The sequence below is a fragment of the Syngnathus leptorhynchus genome, chromosome 19 (genome assembly GCF_054491065.1).
Source record: "Syngnathus leptorhynchus isolate UIUO chromosome 19, UIUO_Slep, whole genome shotgun sequence".
NCBI lineage: Eukaryota > Metazoa > Chordata > Actinopteri > Syngnathiformes > Syngnathidae > Syngnathus > Syngnathus leptorhynchus.
The window spans coordinates 7,725,414-7,744,860 of record NC_141213.1 but is presented as its reverse complement, the minus strand read 5'-3'; the positions used below and the strand labels follow the sequence as shown (position 1 = coordinate 7,744,860).

General features: G+C 50.6%; 2 protein-coding genes across 14 annotated transcripts in view; one reads left to right on the top strand and one right to left on the bottom strand.

The window, feature by feature from the left end:
• The window catches only part of tgif1 (TGFB-induced factor homeobox 1), a 6,864-nt gene extending 4,443 nt beyond the window's left edge, over window positions 1-2,421 (top strand). For all 5 annotated transcript variants that reach the window (XM_085938895.1, XM_085938896.1, XM_085938898.1 and 2 more), the window contains one exon: window positions 287-2,421. In XM_085938895.1, the coding sequence (XP_085795021.1) occupies window positions 287-907 (621 nt within the window). In that variant the 3' untranslated portion in view covers window positions 908-2,421. The remainder of the gene's footprint in view (window positions 1-286) is intronic.
• Window positions 841-19,447, bottom strand: part of LOC147041965 (disks large-associated protein 1-like) — a 37,696-nt gene continuing 19,089 nt past the window's right edge. For 2 of the 9 annotated variants that reach the window (XM_085938892.1, XM_085938891.1), the window contains 10 exons: window positions 19,079-19,290; window positions 18,427-18,604; window positions 17,404-17,674; window positions 8,554-8,879; window positions 8,204-8,298; window positions 6,893-7,293; window positions 5,979-6,070; window positions 4,715-4,867; window positions 4,021-4,274; window positions 842-2,278 (listed from right to left, as the gene is read on the bottom strand). In XM_085938892.1, the coding sequence (XP_085795018.1) occupies window positions 4,059-4,274; window positions 4,715-4,867; window positions 5,979-6,070; window positions 6,893-7,293; window positions 8,204-8,298; window positions 8,554-8,879; window positions 17,404-17,674; window positions 18,427-18,604; window positions 19,079-19,290 (1,944 nt within the window). In that variant the 3' untranslated portion in view covers window positions 842-2,278; window positions 4,021-4,058. Of the gene's footprint in view, window positions 2,279-3,274; window positions 4,275-4,352; window positions 4,497-4,714; window positions 4,868-5,978; window positions 6,071-6,892; window positions 7,294-8,203; window positions 8,299-8,553; window positions 8,880-17,403; window positions 17,675-18,426; window positions 18,605-19,078; window positions 19,291-19,447 lie in introns of those variants that run through there. The other 7 variants (XR_015069145.1, XM_085938894.1, XM_085938888.1 and 4 more) reach the window with 7 other exon arrangements.

Below are 19,447 nucleotides of genomic sequence, written 5' to 3'. Positions count from 1 at the left end.
TCATTTACATAGCTGCAGCCAGTTACGACTAGCCCGCCAGTCCGCCAGCGGAAGCAAAGAAAACAAGGCGGTTGACCCCCGATTGTTGCTATGACAACCAGCCTTTTATTGCCGCGCTTTTTTTGCCGCACCCGAGTCAAAACCCAACCTGAATCACAACACAGAGGGAAAGCGGCGGTAAAAGTGCACCAGTCGGCAAAATCTCATCGGTAGCACGGCTGTCCAATGGCTTTCAAATGGGTGTGCTGTGCGTCCAATTCAACTACTTGCTTGTTCCGTTTTCCAGGTATGCAACTGGTTCATCAACGCACGCCGGCGCCTCCTTCCTGAGATGTTGCGGAAAGACGGCAAGGACCCCAACCAGTTCACCATCTCCAGGAAGTGCGGCAAGGCGGGCGACAGTTTCTCTGACAGCTCCCAGTCGCCCAAACACAGCGGTGGCGGCGGCAGCAGCGGCAGCTGCAGCCCCGCCGGAGGCCCCCACGATGACGGCGGCTACGACAAACGGGTCCTGCACCCTTCCTGCTTCGAGCCCGGCGTCCTGAGGAAGGCGCCCTCGCCCGCCTGTTGGTCGTCCTCGACGGGCACCGCGCCCACCCGGCCGTCCGTCATCTGTCACACCACTGTCGCCAGCCCGAGCGCCCCGTCGCCGCTGAACTCTGACAAGGCGGCCGAGCGGCTGCAGGCGGCCCAGGCGCTTCTCAGGTGTCTGGATAGAGGGGCGGGCCCCCGCCTCCCCGCCGCCAGCACCATCCTGGAGGGAAACCTGAGCAGCGGGCTCTTCAACACCCCTCCCCCGACCCCGCCGGACCTCACGCAGGACTTCAGTGGCTTCCAGCTCCTAGTGGACGTGGCCCTGAAGCGGGCCGCCGAGATGGAGCTGCAGGCCAAACAGTTAGTCTCCTAAACGCGGGACCCCCCCAAGTTCACAGACTGAGAACGCCCGTGCTCATGGTTTCTATCTTTTCTAAACCAATCCAAATGTCTTTTGTTTTGAATGACAAAAACAACAACACAGTATCACGGTGCCTTGGCTCAAAGATGTTTATTCATTTCATATTTGTATCCACTTGTATCTTATTTGCACCCCGGGGACCAAAACTACGGGACGAACGCTACCTGTCTTGCGTCTTTTCATCCAACCGCATTTCAGGTCCTGATGGATCTCGGCGTCTTAACACTTTGTTTGGTTTCCTTTCGCTCTCGGCATCAACGCATTCACTACTGTAGTCCGTGTTACACTATAGTTTGTCATTGAGCTGTTTTACTCCCTTATTGCCCGCACAAGGGACATGTGTATTCCAGATGAAAAATGTAGCAGGTGAGGCCAGTGGACTGGACGTCGGTGACACTCCACGGTGTGTGTGTTTTTTTTTTTTTTTACGATGGCCAAAACCAAGCATCATCATGTACAATAGGACCACGCGTATAGTTAATGTGACGGACGACATGACGCCGCCCGCTGATGTGATTTCTTTCCATACTGTGCAATGTTTGTGGCGAGCAAGAGGTCACGCGGGACTTCAATAAATTTTTTTTTTTTTTCTACATTTCATGGCCTTGTAGTGGCGTGTCTGTCAGCTAATGAGCATAATCCCGCGTCAATTAACAACGACCGTGTGTAGTAAGTCGGTCGTGCGAGGGAGGCCGCTTCCGGTCTGGCCCGACAGCTGTCGCACGGGCAAAGCCTCTCAATAGGATTTGTCGTCCGCTTGCCTCTTTCATTCATCAGCTACAATTGAGAATGTCAAAAAGTCATTGAAAGAGACCATCCTGCGCCCGAATCACGTCAAAGCGTAATTGCAGGGCCAGCCACGCGCCGGCCTTTTCCCCTCGTCGTGTTTTGGATTGCGGTGCCGTGAGAAACATATGCGGAGAGAGCAGACAAATGGCCACAGGGTTCGCTTTAATGCCGCCGTCACATCCGTGAAACACGTAGCAACATTAATTACCAAAAAATGTCTGCTTCATTATGTTATCGGATTCCATTTACCACATTCATTGAAGTCAAATTGAAGGACGTCACAAACTCCCTGCTACATCAGGAGTTGATATGTTCTCATCAAGATGATGATGATCAGAGTGTCATTCTGGGAACACAACGCACACACGACTCGATCTATGAAAATATAAAAACCGAAAAATGAGCGATGTCATCTAAAGCAGGCACGCAGGCACGCACCCCCTTTCCGAACCTCAGCCAAAAGCCCCAAGTTCAATGGCACAAAACACGAGCAGGTGAGTTCCAACAAGGCGACCAGTCACGTCTCCTAGCTTCCTGTGTGATGGCAAATTCTACTTGATTGACAGCAGAGACAACGTATACATTCGCACCTTCCCCTGAGACGCCCGTTGTGCTCGACTGTCCAAATTAAGGCGCAAAAGGAAAAGCGAAAGGACGAAAACAGTCCCCTAACTCAATAAATCATAAAAAAAAATTATATATATATATATATATATATATATATATATATATATATATATATATATATATATATATATATAAAAATTACTAAAAAAAAAAAGAAGCTTTTCTCTGCAACTCAGCGAGTTAGCACAGTGAGGAGGAAAATGTCCAGTCGTCTTGTCTTGATACTGTCAATAAAGATGTTATAAAATGACATTCTAAAAAAGATACAAGCAGTTTATTAAAAATAACCCATCAAACTCATCTGAGGGCGCCTGACTCAGTGTCGACCTTTTTTACACCCACAATATTAGGTACACCCAAACAATCATATCCAGTGTATATTCTGCCTAAACAATGAAAATGGTATTAAGTTATTAAAGTAACACAAACTATGAAACTGAATGAACTTCAACTGAATTCCCTGTCAAGGATTGAAATTTGCATAGGAGCATCAAAAAAGCGATTACAAAAATAATCCTGTGTTTTGAAGCAATAGATTAGGGTGCAATAAAATCATTGTAATAATATATAATAAACAATAGAACAGAGTGGAATGATACATAACGACTTGACTTTTAGGGGTCTGCTCAATTCCGTAAATACTTGTCCGCTTATCCACAACTGTCGCTAACTGTCCACCAAAGAAGTTTAGAGCGGCGCTGTTGTACGAAGGTGACAAATATATTGCGTTCAATTACAAGGTGACAAGCAAACATATTTGCAAAGGCAGGATCGTCTTTGTCGCTTTAAATTGTGCGGGTGTACCTAATGTTTTGAATGGGGCTGCTGATTCTCATAGGATTCTCATGAGGAATCTCATAGGATTCTCCCAGGACATGGGAAGAACTTGACTGAATGATGTCAAAACACACACACACACACACACACACACACACACACACACACACACACACACACACACACACACACACACACACACACACACACACACACACACACACACACACACGTACTGCACGAGGGGTGTCTTAAAAACAAAACGAACCCCCCCCACCCACAATTTTGTTTTCCGGATAAGCTGCACACCAGCGCAAACAAAATGTAACCTCTTGACCACTGCAAGAGACTCATTTCATCGCACAGACGTACAACGGCGAGCCGCCAAGCCAAAGACGTGCGCTTTGATTTCACCATCTGTGGTTACGCTACAACGGTTAGAAGCTCATTATATAGCTTAAGAGGTCAGACAGGTGACATGGGATATTTAAAAATAAATAAATATATATCTCATTCCCACAAACAACTTGGGAGGTCTGGCTATGCGAGGGCCGTAATATAGCTAGCTAGCTAGCTAGCTAGCTAGCTGGGGAACACCACAGTGTTGCAGCCTTGAGTTTGGCCACAATTCTATAAACAAGCTGATCATGTCTGCTGCTGCTGCTGCTGCTGCTGCCTAACCTACGTATCAAGGACACATTATGAGTGAGAGAGAGCCATGGTGAGAGAGAGTTTGGATTTGAGGGACGTGAGCGCTACATAAAAGCTGAGGTGGAAAGACCAGGGTTAGGGTGCTCCGTGGTGAATCAACGGATAAATAAATCACCCACTTCTTCCAACGGCGACAGTGATGCGGTAAAGTTTGTTAGCACCTTTGCCATCTCGCGCTGCTGCCGCCGGACGGAGCATCTCATAATCGCGTCTGCGCCTCGGGGATGTAAATCTCGATGCTGTCGGCGCTCTCCGTGGCGGAGCTCTGGCGCACCGAGGCGGCCCGCTTGGCGGCCAGCAGGCGCTTGCGGGCCTCCAGACGCTGCCGCTCGGAGCTCTCCAGAGAGCGCTCCCTCGCCAGCGGGGCGTGGCCCTTCTGGGACCTCTTTGGCACGGGAGGTGGCACGCCTCGCTCCTGGACAGGTGGGAAAACACACTTCAGCCGTGAGCTCGAGCAAACATTTGGGGGAGAAAAAAAAGCTGAGAAAATGACCTTCTTTTGAGGGGGGGGGGGGGGAGGAGGATGCATGCAGTGAATGTTTCTGCTGTTACGGTGGACGTAGGCAGCCATTTGTCAGGTTAAAACAAAACAAAAAGCACGAGTGGAGATAGGCAGGCTCTCCAAAATGGCGGCTCACTGTCAACAAGACAAAAAGTGGTGGCGTCAGCAAAATAAAGCATACAAACAGTGTAGCAAGAGCCAAATGAAATTCATGCAAATGGCTAATGGCGCTCTCATACAAACATTTGTATCCTTATTTGATGTTTCCTCATAGCTAACGCACAAACGTTTCCACAAACGCACCGGCAGCAGGGGGCACGCGGCAGCCACCAGCTAAAAATAAGAGGGGTTACCTGGATCTCCGGAGGCGTCAGAGGCTTCCAGTCGTTGGCTTTGAGCTGGTGCAGCTCGTCAAACTTGAGGCTGATGTTCTCGATGGACAGCTGCAACATGTCCCAGAAGCCCGCCAAGTCCTGGGAGACGGGCCGCGGGTGCGCGTCAGGATTCTGAAGGGCGGGCGGCAACGCAGACCCGGAACAATTAGCAGCAGCAAGAAGAAGATCAATCAATAAATGATGTTAGTACCAATCTCTGATCAATATCAATGATGTATAGCAGGGGTGTCCAAACTTTTTGCAAGGAGGGCCAGATTTGATAAAGTGAAGGGGCCCGGGGGCCAGTAGTTTTTTCGGACATTTTTTTAACTACAATTTCATCCAAATAAACACTGTTATAAAACAAATTTCATTCTCCCAATTGTCTTTATTTTTTAAATGACAAAATAACCAAATATAAGCCACTCAGGCAGATGTGAACAACTCTAAAAACACAAATTCTGCCTTTCATTCATATCTGAAGAGTCCGATAACATTGAACAAACTGTATGAAATACCTTAAATTTACATGAGTTTAAAATTATTTTCGCCTCATGAACATTTTAAACAGGAGTTATAAGTAATACATAAAATACGATAACATTGAACAAACTGTATGAAATACCTTAAATTTACATGAGTTTAAAATTATTTTCGCCTCATGAACATTTCACACAGGGTTCACGCAGCCGGTTCGCGCGTACCCTTTTTACAACGGGTTTATTTCCGCATTTGACTTGCGCATGCTCCGCATAGCAGGACAGCTGGAGTCATGTTCTCGCTGTGAAATCACGCCGGGTCGCGCGAGATTACATTTCTGCGGCATAAATATAAAATAGCTTTGGTGTATTAAAGCGCTGGTCAACAATGGCGGCGGGCCACATACTAAAGATTTTATCACAGAGGCTGCGGGCCTGATGAAATTTGACCACGGGCCGCAATTGGCCCGCGGGCCGGACTTTGGACATGACTGATGTATAGTCATGAATGTGATGCACTGCTAATTGCAGGACTTTATCAGCTCCGTTTCTATTTGACATTTGCTTGCTTTGTGAGCAAAACGGCTTTGACCGACCGCCACGTTCCATCTGCAACTGCCTCCCCGAGACAGCTTGGCTGGCTGCATGCATAGTCAATCGGCGCCTGGCTCCCTCCCTCCCCTCCCAGTCGGGGTGAATTGTGCAGGATGACGTCAGTGTCGCCATGGTGGAGGTGGGGGCGTGCAGAGGATGAGGTGACATACCAGATTCTCCTCACACAGCTCCCGAAACTGCTGGAACTTCTGGGACATGAGCAGCTGGGCGCTCCCCACTGCACTGCGGATCTTGCCCATGACTGCAGATGCACACGCGCCGCCGCGCACAATTACTCACTCACTCACTCACTCACTCACTCACTCACTCACTCACTCACTCACTCACTCACTCACTCACTCACTCACTCACTCACTCACTCACTCACTCACTCACTCACTCACTCACTCACTCACCCACCCACCCACCCACCCACCCACCCACTCACTCACTCACTCACTCACTCACTCACTCACTCACTCACTCACTCACTCACTCACTCACTCACTCACTCACTCACTCACTCACTCACTCACTCACTCACTCACTCACACTAGCTAGCGCACACTGCAGGCATGTTGCAGCAGCGGCAGGGAGAATGAATGCATTAGTGAAGCAGCAGCATGACAGCGGCAAGGCGATGACATCATCACGGGAAATGCTGCTCCATCCACATCCTAATGCAATGGTGATGTCACGCACTTTGCCAAGGTCACCTTGGTAGTGCAACTACTTCACACAAGGGTGGCAAGTTACGGTAAAACAGATCTTTCATTTGATATGATTATTCATAGATATATGCGCTCCTCTTATTTGCTTATTTATTGATATTTATTCGTCACTCTTGTTTATTCATTGTATGGGCCTTCTTGTTTTCACTTTTTGTGTTGTTTTTGTGTGTTTTGTCACCGTGGGATAGTGGGTAACGCAATTTCGATCTCTTCTCTTTGTGTGTCTTGGCATGTCAAGTGATTGACAATAAAGCTGACTTTGATAATCTATATACGTACAGGTCATACCATCTAGGGTTCTTCTTCCTATTTAGAATGGATCTTTTGTTCATGATACTTTCAAAAAGACTCACCGTCCTCCGGCAGCTGGTTGTCCGTCTGGTCCCGCTCCATTTGCCGACACCATCCCTGCATCCGTTCCGTTTCCGCTTGCAGCAGTTTGAGGAACCAGCGGCCATCCCGGGGGCAAACCGAGCGGCCAACGGCCCGGGCTCCCGTCGCCGGCTCGGCCGCGTCGTCCAGCCACGGGTCCGGAGGGGGCAGGATGGACGGGTCCAATCCCGCCTCGCCGGAGTCGCAGGCGTGGTAGTGGTTGCCCGAGCCTTGGATGCGGACCGTGGAAGCGGCGGCCGAGGCGTCGCGGGAGTGCTGGCGCGGCATGGTGGCGCAGTGACGCGGCGGCCCGTCCGAAGGGTCATCCAGGTCGGCCTGGACGGCGGCGGTGACGCTGTTGGAGCGGGTCATGCGGCGCTGACTGCGGACATAGAGAGTAATGTCACCAAAATCATTTACCGGTTTGTCTCAAGTCTGTACTTGCAAAAAGGGGGGGGGGGTGGCTAATTGTTTGTTTTGCACGACTACTAATGAAGAAGAAAGAGGCTGTAATCTTGGCAAAAACATCTCAGACGACCCTCGGCTTGACCTGCCCAATAAAGGCGCGCAGAGGCCCGCTTCGTCTCGTCTCGTCCTGATTCATCTTCTCATTCATCACTTCCTCCTTATTCATCTCTCTCGTTGCGTGGAGGTGAACACACGGGAGTGGAGTTTGCCCGACATCAAAGGCAGCAGCGCCGTTAAAGAGTAACTCCTCCGACCGAGCAGGTGTTCAGCCATAATGACCTCAGGCTATCGGCCGCTCGCTAACAACTTCCTGCGGGAGGGGGGGCCCGGACGTCGGGCAAGGCCAAACACTTGAAAGGCCCTGGAACCTTCAGGATTTTCTCTTTGGAAGTACCTATTCAACAAGGGCGGCTAACGGCGTGGAAAGAGAAGCAAGCGTGTGCTGTTTGCTCAACGGCTCCTTCCGCTCAAATTGGCCAGGTGGAAATTTGCACGCGGGACGGGGGAAGTCCCCCAAAAGCGTCCGAGTGCTGCAACAGATGGCTGTCACCCTCCTCCTCCTCGTACCTCCACCTTCCTTCCCACTAGCTGCACCACATCCTCCGAGCCCAGCTGTCACTTTGAGGGGGGGGGGGCTTTTCTCTTTGACGCCAAGCATCAGTGAGCTGAGACAGCTGCTGCACATCGGACACAACAAATCCTTTGGTTTTTGCTCGCTTCTTTTCCCGGAAAAAAAAGGCAACGCGGCAAGATTTGTTTCCGCTCCAATCTGCTCCACGCAATGGCCTTTCACTCCATTGTCGCTCGCTCGCTCGCTCACTCACCAGCGCTCATCTTCCACCTGAATTCCTATGGAGTGGAACTTGGAGCGCTCCTCCACCGGCCCCTCCTCCTCCGGCCCCTCCTCCTCCGGCTCCACCTGTCGGTAAGGGAGCGGCGGTCAATCAACACGCCAAGCACGACGGACGAGGTGGCGATCTGGAGACGCGTTTGCGCAGGCTAGTTTGGTCAGCTAAGCGCTAAACAAGGCCTTCTCGCTCAGATCAAGATCCGACGCGTCCTATCGACACGTCCTATCGACACGTCCTAGCGACACTTCTCTGGGAAGTAGGATTCCCAAAGCTGCGTTGGCGAGCTCCATCTGAAATGGGAGCTCCTTGTTTTTTGAGCCCACCTGGATCCCGATGGAGAGGCACTTGCGGAGCGCTTCTTTCTGCGCCTTGGTGTCGGCCTGCTGGCTGGCCGGGCCGTGCACCTGAGCGTTGGCCGCCTCGATGGCCGCCGTCAGGGCCTTCATGCTGTCGATGCTCTCGGTGGAGTTGGACAGGGCCGGCTGCGAGCCGATGCTCTTGCGCGGGCCCGAGCCGCCGTCGTCCATGTAGGCGTCCTGGGCCGACTCGGTGCTGCTTTGCGCCGTGATGGATATGAAGGGCTTGGACGGGGTGCTCCGCGGGGGCACCGGCGGGGGGGTCTTCTTGTAGGTGCTGATGCATGACGACACTACAACAAAAACAGGGGCATGTGCAAGAATGAAGCCATCAAATGGCCAAGCCTAGTGTCATTTGGGCAGACGAGGGGGGGTCCTTTGACACTTAAAGGAGCCTTCGCACCGGTCAAACCTGTACGAGGACATGCAAACAAACTCGGGATCTTTTCAAAGCTTTGGCGCAATGGTGTCGCTTCATTTCAAACCAAACAAAAGTATTTTGTTTACTGCTTGTGTTAGTTTTGGAAAATTGTTCAGCCTGACTTTTGAGTCAATCAAAAGAAAAGAAAAGAAAAGAAAAGAAAGCCTGCAAACAAGCTCCCGTCCCAATGCTGCCAGCATGCCGTTCAACCACAGCCATGCCCAAAAAAACCATTAGAGCGAGGCCCGCGCTCTCTGGAGAGGTCAACCGAGAGGCTGGCTGACATCATCCTCATCCGCCATACCGCCGCCTCGCCCCGCCCAAGCCAGCTCAGCTCAGCTCGAGAGGCCAGCGGATCTTCAAACGGGAGGATGAATGGCGCGGCGGCTGCAGGCGGGCTGACATCAGCGCTCTGTAAATAACACGCGCATCGCGAGCCGCAAAGCAGATGGGAAACAGCTGACTTCCTGCGTTTTCCAGTCAGCCTGCTTTTGCTTTTTAAACTCACCAATAACATTGGCTTCAAGCATTTACTCCATTTCACCAAAGGCGCTCCACCAACGGTCCAGGGGGAATAAGACAGACGCCATCTGGGCAAAAGGTCAGCGAGTACACGTCCACCGGGGAGAGGCGCAGGGCCAGGCAGGTCCTGCCCCTTCCATCCGCCCGGCCAGGTTCAACGGATAGGATGACAGGCGCTTTCGGGCCTTCGAGTCATCCGAAAGTAACTCCGATAACAAAACGGGACGGAGAAGCTGCCAGCTGTTTGGAAAGCCCAGACAGGTTAAGTCAACACAAAAACCAGCCAGCTAGCCAGCTAGCCAGCAAGCCAGCCCCATATGAATGGAGACCACAGACTTCCTGCCGCCGATACGCTCGCCAACCTTCACGGCTAAACCAGATACCACGTACGTCGGCAAAAGCACGTGAATTGCCACTTGAGAGAGAATTTCACTCGGCTCTCGTTCATTGCAGGCCACAAATAATGGTCGTGTTATGTTAGCTTCAAATGAAATCAAAATGGCTTCTTCCCGCATAAGGGAATTGATGGACTCCTGATTTGGGCTGCAGGCATTTTGACCAGCGAATGACTTGAATGCTTCAAAGGCCCGCCCGCCTGGCCGCCCGCCCACGCATCGGTGTCAACTCCCCCTGGCCTATCAAAGAATGAGACGGCGCATTTTTTAGACTTCCTCTTCTTTGAGGCTCAACCGAGCGTGTCGGTGTTCATGCTGGTGCGGCTTTGTGATAGGCCACTTGAAATAAAACGCTAGCAGATGGCGCAGCTCCCTCGTGCGGGAACCGAGGGAAAATCCAGCCCAAAGTGGGGGGGGAGGCGGACAGACAGACGGACGTCGACAGCCCAGCTGCACCGTGTTTGGGCTGAGGGTCTGCCATTTGCCCGTGTCACACAAACACATCCATTTGTCCGCCCCTTTCTGCCGCACGTAAACACGGCCGGGCCAGCTGGACGGCTTGTGCAATAGCGTCGCCGTGGCGACAACGTGAACTTTGCCAGCGGGCTTGGCGTCACAGCAGAAGGGCGGGTAAAGGGGCGGCGCCGAGCTTCTGTTGGCCGTTTGTTTACCTTGACGCAGCTGCAGCCGGCGACACCTCCACCGTCACCGAGGGAATAATAGGGCGTTCAAAAACACACGCACAATAGCCATCGCCAGGGAAACGCGCACGTCGCTGCTTTTTCTCGGGGCATATAAAAAGAAAGTCCACCGACAGGTTGGGCAAAGCTGGGCGGTTCACGGCGTGTGACATTACACGGCCACAATGCAGGCCAGGGGCAGGGGCCCGCATCCGGCCGGGGTCCGTGTCACCCACAACAAAAGACGTTGCGGCGACATCACAAGTCTGTTTTTTTGTTTTTGCTCTATCTATGTATTTAAGAGCTATTTCTCCCTCCACAAGTCCAAGGTGTCAACTCAAAAGGTATCTCAAATCATCTTTCCCCATTGAAATGCCATCCATCCATCCGTCGCAGCAGCAAAATAGCTGTTCAGCTATTCTGTTCTGCGCTGGCTGGTATGCTTAATGACTTCCCGTCAGCTCTTTCGTCCTCTCTGACGTCGACCGTGAGTCACCTGACGTCGGTCGGTCGGCCTGGGGCTCTCAGCCACGTGCTACTGGTGGTAGGGGGTTTGTACACTGCCCGAGCGCCGTCAGACACAATAGCTGGCTCTATGCCACTATATTTAGCCGGTGGGCCGGAAAACACTTGTAAAAACACACGCTGCTCCTAAAACTGCTGCGACTTACAGTACGTGTTGGGCCTTTCTGCTATTTGGTTTTCTCCCGATCACGACAGGCAATCGGAGGGACACGTGAGGCTTTTGTTGGCCACTGCCCGCAGAAAGAGAGAGAGAGGGACAGCATTGCTCATTCCACACTCAGATAAGCAGGAGGTGAAAGGAGCAGAAGGGGAGCCTCCTCAATGTCCTTGCGCATTCCAGCTGTTTTGTGGTGCAGAAACCTGAGCGTGAGCTAAGCCCACGCGTCTCACGCACGCTTTGCCGCTATACGACGGTGGCGACAATGCCGCAGCCGTGACGCGGGGTAAAGTCAGCGAAAATGAATGCGTGACTCAGCGCTGACTCGGTTGTGAGCGATCGGTTAACTACATTTTGATTCATCGACCTTAACACTAGCTTCTTTTAGAAAAAGATTTGGAGGGTGTGCACACTTTTGCAATCACTTTATCTGACTGGATATTTTCATCAATTTTTCCAAAGAAGTTGTAAGCATCATTGGTCACCTCATGATGGAATCGCTGGACCTTTCGGTGCAAACTGTCACATGAGGGACGGGCGGGCGGGCGGCCTGCTATTTCCATTTAAGAGCATGTGGTCAAAGGTTCATAAGTCTCCACCCCCCTTCCAACTAAAGAGAGCTCTCGTGATTCAAAATCCTCAAAAGGAAGTCTTTTTATGAACAACATTCATTGAGGAATGCAGCTCAACATCAGCCTCAACTTGTTCCAGCCTCCCCCCCGTCATCTTTTTTTCGAGTAGTCTTTGTCTTGACCACTTGCACATGGTGCTGGGTGGGGGTTGTAGAAAGGAGACACTGCAATAGCGGCTTCTTAATCCACAGCCAGAGGCACTTGAAAAAAAAACATCTGGGCCTGCGACGTCAGAAGGCTGGCTGGCTGGCTGCCGGGCTGGCTGCCGGGCTGGCTGGCTCTCTGTGTGTGTGGACAAGATTGGGGGAAATAAACCAGCCACGGTTCGGGCCAGAAAAGTTGAAAAAGTCGGCAGGGAGGGAAGGGGCTGCGTCTAGCCACTTTACATCCTGCTCACAGGATAGAGTATGTCGGCCTCTCTCAGGTGTGACTTTTGGCACCCGCTTTTTTAGCACAGGGCGGCGGGGAGGGAGGAACGGACGAGGAGGGGGGGGACAATGGCCTCGCCGACCGACATTCCCACTCTCCTGCCGAGAGCGCATGTTGTCTCCCGCATTCCTTTGCCCATTCATCTCTTTCTCCTTGCACAGGGAGGTGGGGGTCTTCAAAACTCCCTCCCTCCCACACAAGCCATCGCTTGGTTAGTGAAGCAGCAAAGTGGGAGGAGGAAGGAAAAAAAAAAAAAAAAGGAGGTGCATTCTTGCTTGCTGGGGCTGTCTTTGAATGTGCAACCGGGGTGAACTGTGGCTTATTTTTAATGATGGGTTCAAAAAAGAGAGAGAGAGAGCAGGAGGTGAAAGGAGCAGAAGGGGAGCCTCCTAAATGTCCTTCCTCACCCTAACCCCTCCACACACACACACACTACTGTACGCAAAGTGTGGGACCTTGACAGAGAGATCTTTAATTTGCCAGCCCTCCCACACTGCGGCGGCTCCAAACGAGCGACTTGAGATCTTTCCAGTCCAGCGGAGAGGCAACTTTGTCACCAGAACAAAGTCCAAAAAGCAGAGTACTGTGTACAGGTTCCAAGTGCTTCAAATTAGGAAACGTGCAGTTTCTTGGCGACTGGGCTGGCCTCTGTTTACTTTGACTTCCCTTAATTCGTGACCACTTTTAACTCCGAGTCAATGCTATCGGCGCTGCTGTCCAGAGGAAATCCTTTGTTTTTCCTTTGCCAAAACATGAGCGAAAGACATTGGGGTGGGAGGAGGAGCAGATCCAATCCAACAATTTTTTTTTTCTTTGGCAGGAAAGCACCCTGCAAAGCAATGCGGACCGTTCTTTTGTGTCAGCTCCCTCCCCCCTCCAATCTGACAGCGTGACAGAGCGAGGGAGGGACAAGGATGAGTGACGTTGCGCTTCCTGTGTCAAAAGACGTCCATATATCAGCCCCTCCCTCCCTCCCTCCCTTAATGGCTGGCATCAAAGTGCCTGCCGCACGAGGCCCAATTCAGGCCACGTAAAACTTGAAAAGGCAACAGTCTCGATTTTTTTCTGTATTCCTTAATCACAGCCGAGTCTCAAAGGGCTTGCCAATTCTTCTCAACATCCCCCTGATCTTAACTCAAAATTGTCACTATTGATACTTGCTTTTAGCATGTCAATGGGCTTTTCCATTATGATGTTAGTATGAAGCTAGCGGGCAACATTGTTCACTTGTTTTAAATACTGTACAATGTGGAAGCCTCTTATTCATGTTTTGGGGCTGTTTATTTCATTGTATTCAAATAAACTGTCGGAAGAATTACTCCGCTTTTACTTGGCTTTAAAATTGCACGTTAGGTTGCACGCTGCTGCGGCGGCATGTGAAATCATTTAGTCTTGCATTTTGGTGTCTTTGAATTGAAAAGTATAGTTTGTGCGGGCGAGTTTCTGTGTCCAATGGCTTTTCGACCAAGTTGGCCACAGTTGAGGCTATATTGACCTCTACTGGAGGAAACAAGCATTGCAAGTCAGGCCAGGTCACAACACTACATTGAATTTGGAGCCTCAAGACAATAAATCAACAATATGCCTCGTGAATCTGGCAGCAAAAGCCGTGCCGAGCGTGATGCGGGCCATCGCAAGTTCCCACTGGCTGGCGTTCTCAGACTGCCGTGACAGGGCGACGACGTCATTGCGGCGTAGGACCAGGGTTTATCTCGACAAGCTTCCCATTTGGGCTCGATGCCCGCAGCGACAAACGCAAACACCCATGGAGGTATTTGGATTAGGTTTTTTTCCATGACGCAAAACCTACTAAAAGCCGTTACGGAAAGGAGGAGAACTTTTGTATTGTGTGTCAAGTTTTAACACCCCTGTGGGGGTTTTTTTGTTTTGTTTTTCAAATGCTGAAGAATGAGGATTGAAATATTGTCTGTCTCCACCTGTTGCTTCACCACTTGTGTTCATGTACGGGATATCTTCCTAATTATTTTTTCTTTCAACTTGCAGCATTAACGTTTTGTAAAAGGGGTCGCGCACAGATTTCCTCCATATTAGCATTGCTGCGTGCCGATGCGATGTGCTTCTCTGTCTCTCGGTGTCGGTCTCTCTGCACGTCTCCCTCCACCTGGCCCCTTTTCTGCCCTCACACCATCAAAGCCGACGGAATGACAACAATAAGCAGGTGTGAGTGGAAGCGAGCTGTTTAATTCTCGCTTTGAATAATAATAATTCCACCCGGGGGGAGGCTTTGATGGGCTGACACACAGGTGCCTGCCGCTCGCTCACGCTCACACGTACGGACGCCGCTGAGATCCGGGCCTGTAATTAAAGTCAGACGAGGAAGTGAGTGGGACTGACTGCAAGGGAGGGAAGGACAAAGACGTATTCCTGCACTGCGCCATTGGACGCCACGCTGTCCGATGCCAACGGCTTCAGGTATTTGCTCTACTTGCGTCTGGCCACCGCAGCGTGACGTGTTGGCAGCCAGCACGCCAAAGTCTTCACTCCAGTCAAGTTTGGCGAGATGTGACTTATGCCATGTTTCACTGACTGTGCTCAAATGTTCAAAGTGAAGTTGGATTTGTGGAGAAGTCCATTTTTCTGCCACTAGGTGGCATTAGCGCCTCATGTTGGACATTGGACAGGAACACTAGAGTTTTCTAAGGGCGAATTAATTGGAAGAAGAAACAACCGCTGGACTATATTGTATTGCCAAGTCTTAGAATCACTTTAGTGAGTCAGACCAGTGGCAATTTTGTGATGCTGAGCTAGGACGTGTGTGACGCGCTCCCACACTTCCTGGCACCTGTCCCAGGCGCAAACCAAAATAGCAGGCGGCTGGAAAGGCCGCTCAACAATTCCCAGCAACCACGCACTAAGCACAAGTAGGTTGAGCTGAGCAAATAAATCGGCTAGGTCATATTGATGGGAATATTTGATATTCAACGATCCTTTCTCATATTTTAAATCGTTTAACATGCCCACTTTGAGGATGGACGAGCACAATAAAACAGGGATGGGCTCTGCGTTGACGGCATATGTGAGGTTTGAAGCATAACACCAGCATCCGTGCGTTTGTTTTCAGAATAAAAGCATTAAGCGTTTAACTACTACGGTAGGTAGCGCACTGTCAAGCACTGCACCCGGTGGCAAATTGTACCATTTTTAGAATGCCGTTTAGTCAAAATGCTAACTTAAATTGTGAACTCAACTCGCGAGCGGCCAAGCCCACATGGCTGCCTGTTACTTTGAAGGCCACGTCACCCCGCTTCCTGTTTTCGTGTCCTCAAGCGCCGGCCGGACGTCAACAAGCAAAACGCAGCGACTTGCTCGTCCTTATTGACTTGATTTTTCTACTCACAATAGCGAACCCAGTCATCGCACATGCCGTAGAAACAGCTGAAAAGGGCCATGGTGGCTTCGCTCTCGGTGCCAACACAGAGGAATAAAGTCCTGGAGTGTGACGGACGGACGGACGGGGAAGTGGGCTCATGTGTCAGGACTCGGGACGCGGTACCCAACCCAACCCCCTTCAGCCCCCACCCTTAAGGCACGGACCCGGATCACAGATTCGACTAAATGGGGATTTCTCAAAATATTTACAGTCAGGGTTTATGTTTGACAAAGGACACCTTCTTCATAAGCCTAATGCCAAAGGCACATAAACACTAAAATATGGCCAAAAAAATAATATTTTTTTGGGGGGGACGACGACAAAGCATTGGAAAAAAAAAAAAAACAGAAACGACATAATTTCCAAAAGCGAGCTAATAAATAAATGAGGAAAAATGGGGGATGTGAGGGTTATTTTCATCGTGGTACCCATGCTCCCTCCCGTGGTTTGAAAAAGATTCGCAGGCCAAACACAAACTTAATTGTGTCAATCAATCAATCAATCAATCAAGTCAAGTTTATATAGCCCTAAATCACAAGCAGTCTCAAAGGGCTCTGTCCTCTGCATTTAACCCATCCCCATGTGATTTTGATCCATCCCCTGGGGGAGAGGGGAGCAGTGAGCAGCAGCGGCGCCGCGCTCGGGAATCATTTTTGGTGATCTAACCCCCCAATTCCAACCCTTAAATGCTGAGTGCCAAGCAGGGAGGCAATGGGTTCCATTTTTATAGTCTTTGGTATGACCCGGCCGGGGTTTGAACCCACAACCTTCCAGTCTCAGGGCGGACACTCTACTACTAGGCCACTGAGCTGGAGTGTCAAACGTAACAATGTTTTATTTCTATTTGATTTTATGATTCATTTCCTATATTCAAGCGCGGTATTGATCTTCAAACTGTGTATCATGTCGAAATTCCTGAACCTAAAAAGTGCTGAACTCACTGTGCTGTGAGGGGCGCTGTTGTCCAAGTTAGGCTTTAAAACTCAACGAAAGCGAGAACACGCAATGAGGTGAATTTCATCAAATCAACAAAAAGTTGCACGAGAATTATTTTCGTTGTTGTTGCTATCAAGAGTTTGTGAGCGTGTACAAGGATTGCATTATATTCAGTATGCTTTTCTAAACATCAAATAGATATCAAAATGCATTTTACCAACTGAATGATTGGAATATTTTAGAATGTACGGCGTATATCTATACTTTATCGTTTGATTTACTTCACGTTCTTTCATCCTGACATTTCTTTTGTTATCGTTTATTATTTTAGCGTGGCTGACCAATGCGAGCTGTTTGCATTTTGTACGTTTGAGTCACTGCACAATGAAAGGCAAGCACATCAAGTACGCCGGCGCATGTGTGTGCTCATAAATCATTTTCCCATCCATATATCGTGCATGACGTTCCTGTTCCGGTTAATATCGATGAGCCTTTTCAATGGGCAGTTGAAAGAAAGAAAGAAAGAAAGAAAGAAAGAAAGAAAGAAAGAAAGAAAGAAAGAAAGAAAGAAAGAAAGAAAGAAAGAAAGAAAGAAGCGGACTTTGATGGCTGCTCTTTGAACGTCGTCAAATGTACAAAAGTATCGAGACAGCTCTCGGCGGCCTCCGTTCTTACATCATCTTCCTTCCTTTTAAACCCGGCCGTCCCCGGAGAGAGTTGAAGACCAACCTGTGCTGCTCTGGATGGTTCTGACGGTGGTGGTGCGCGGGGGCGATCCTGCCCTGCGGTCGGCTCCGCCTCCTCCACGCCCCGGGGCCTCTTCCTCCTCTTGGTCCTGCGAGCAGCCCTTCTCGATGGCGCGCACGTAGCTGTGGCTGCGCACACGGAAGCAGCCGGCGGGCACGGGCAGATCTAGCGCGTCCACCGCCTGCGACTCCATCTCGCTGAACACCGCCTCGCACACCGCTTTGATCTGCCCGTTCACCTCCACCTCGCTCACCTGTAAAGGGTGAGGACAGAAGAAGCAATAACGCAACGATATCAACATGCGCAAACAATAATAAAGTGGATATTGTCGCGGAAGTCTCGGGTTATTATGAAAAGGTTCCATTGAAAATAAGGGCCTTCTGTGTATCTTGTCGAATTAGCCATTCCAAGTTCCAGCAGAGCAGCACATACGTGCCCACGCACGCACAAAGGGTCCAAGTGGGAGATGGGGGGGGGTTAGTTTCTATTCAAACTTTGTGACCTGATTGCAAATTCAAGCCTCGGGAAAGCTTGCGGATAGCATTCCCGCCCTCCTGCGCCAACCTTACTGGATATAGCAAAAGACAGCAGCTCACTTGTAGGTCCAGGGAGGATTTTCCCAAGGATCCCCTCAGTTCCAACATCTATTAAACAGGAGTAGCATGTGTAAAGACCAAATGAATTCCAAAAATGGGTGCCAAGAAACCAAATTGAGTAATTGGCGTGGCCTTTTATTGGCACCATTTGTCACTGAGGAGTTTTAAAAGGGAAAGACAATTCATTGCAAAGGATTTTGTGGGGGTTCAGTGACCCCGATTTGAGAACCAAGGAGGAGGAAGTGTGCAAGTGTGTGTGTGTGTGTGTGCGCGTGTGTGTGTGCGCGTGTGTGTGTGTGTGTGTGTGTGTGTGTGTGTGTGTGTGTGTGTGTGTGTGTGTGTGTGTGTGTGTGTGTGTGTGTGTGTGTGTGTGTGTGTGTGTGTGTGTGTGTGTGTGTGTGTGTCTCACCTGGCTGATGGTGCTCATGGCTCTCATGTAGCTTTCGTTTCGGGAGCGGAACTTAGGCGAGGCCAGCAGCCCCGCCGGGTCCAAGCTGTCCAGGCTCCTATTGATAGAGACCTGGCTCACCGCCCGCAGATAGCTGTGACTCCTGATCTGCAGCTTGGGCGAGTGCTCCGTGGAAATCCTGAAGCAGGAAGGGAGCAGATAAAAAAAAAATCATTTTTGAAACATTGGGGTCCTTCAACCTAAAGGTATTTCTTCGTGGCCAAAAGGATCAAAAATGTGTGGTGAGAAGGATGTACTTGAAATCCTTCTGTTCTTAGTTGGACGATTTTCTGGCCCGCTTTCCTTCCCTCTCCTGATTTGATTGCTGGAAAATCAGGTCAAAGAAAACTCGATCCGGCGGCGCTGATTATGTACGGGCCGGACCAATAATGAGGCCACCTGAATAGCGAGCGCCAGCGCTGGACAATCACCTTGGCCTCAGCCGCTCGCGGTTAGAGGGGAGGGGGCAGGGCGGGACGGTGCGAGGCTGGGGCTAGCTGCTCTGTAGAACAAGCGGTAATGGGGAGCCTCGGCCAATCAAGCGCGCTGTGTGCCCGGCCCGGCCCGCCCCTCCTTGCTGGCAATTTGTGGTCCATTCAAAGTAGGCGCTTACTTGAGCGTGGTCATCTCGGTGAGCGACGGCTGCGTAGCCTTCAGGTAGCTGGCGCGCCGCGCCTGCGCCTTGGGCGAAGGTTCGGGGCCGCAGTCCGAGTCGTCGTCCTCCTCGGCCATGGCTTTGACGTAGCTGCCGCTTCGCATCCTCCGGCAGGGGATCTGCTGGTCCTTGCCCGGCGGGCAGAAAGCGCCCCAATCATCCTGAGGCACCTGCGGGAAAGATGGCAACATCAAATCCCATTTGCCATCAATGCTAACCCGTAATGCCCCAACTAACCCTGAGCACCGAGTGGCCCTAAAGTATTTTGCCAATAATTTTTGCTCTGTCCTCCCAATGCGCTTCAATTATTGATGGTCCTCGGGCGCC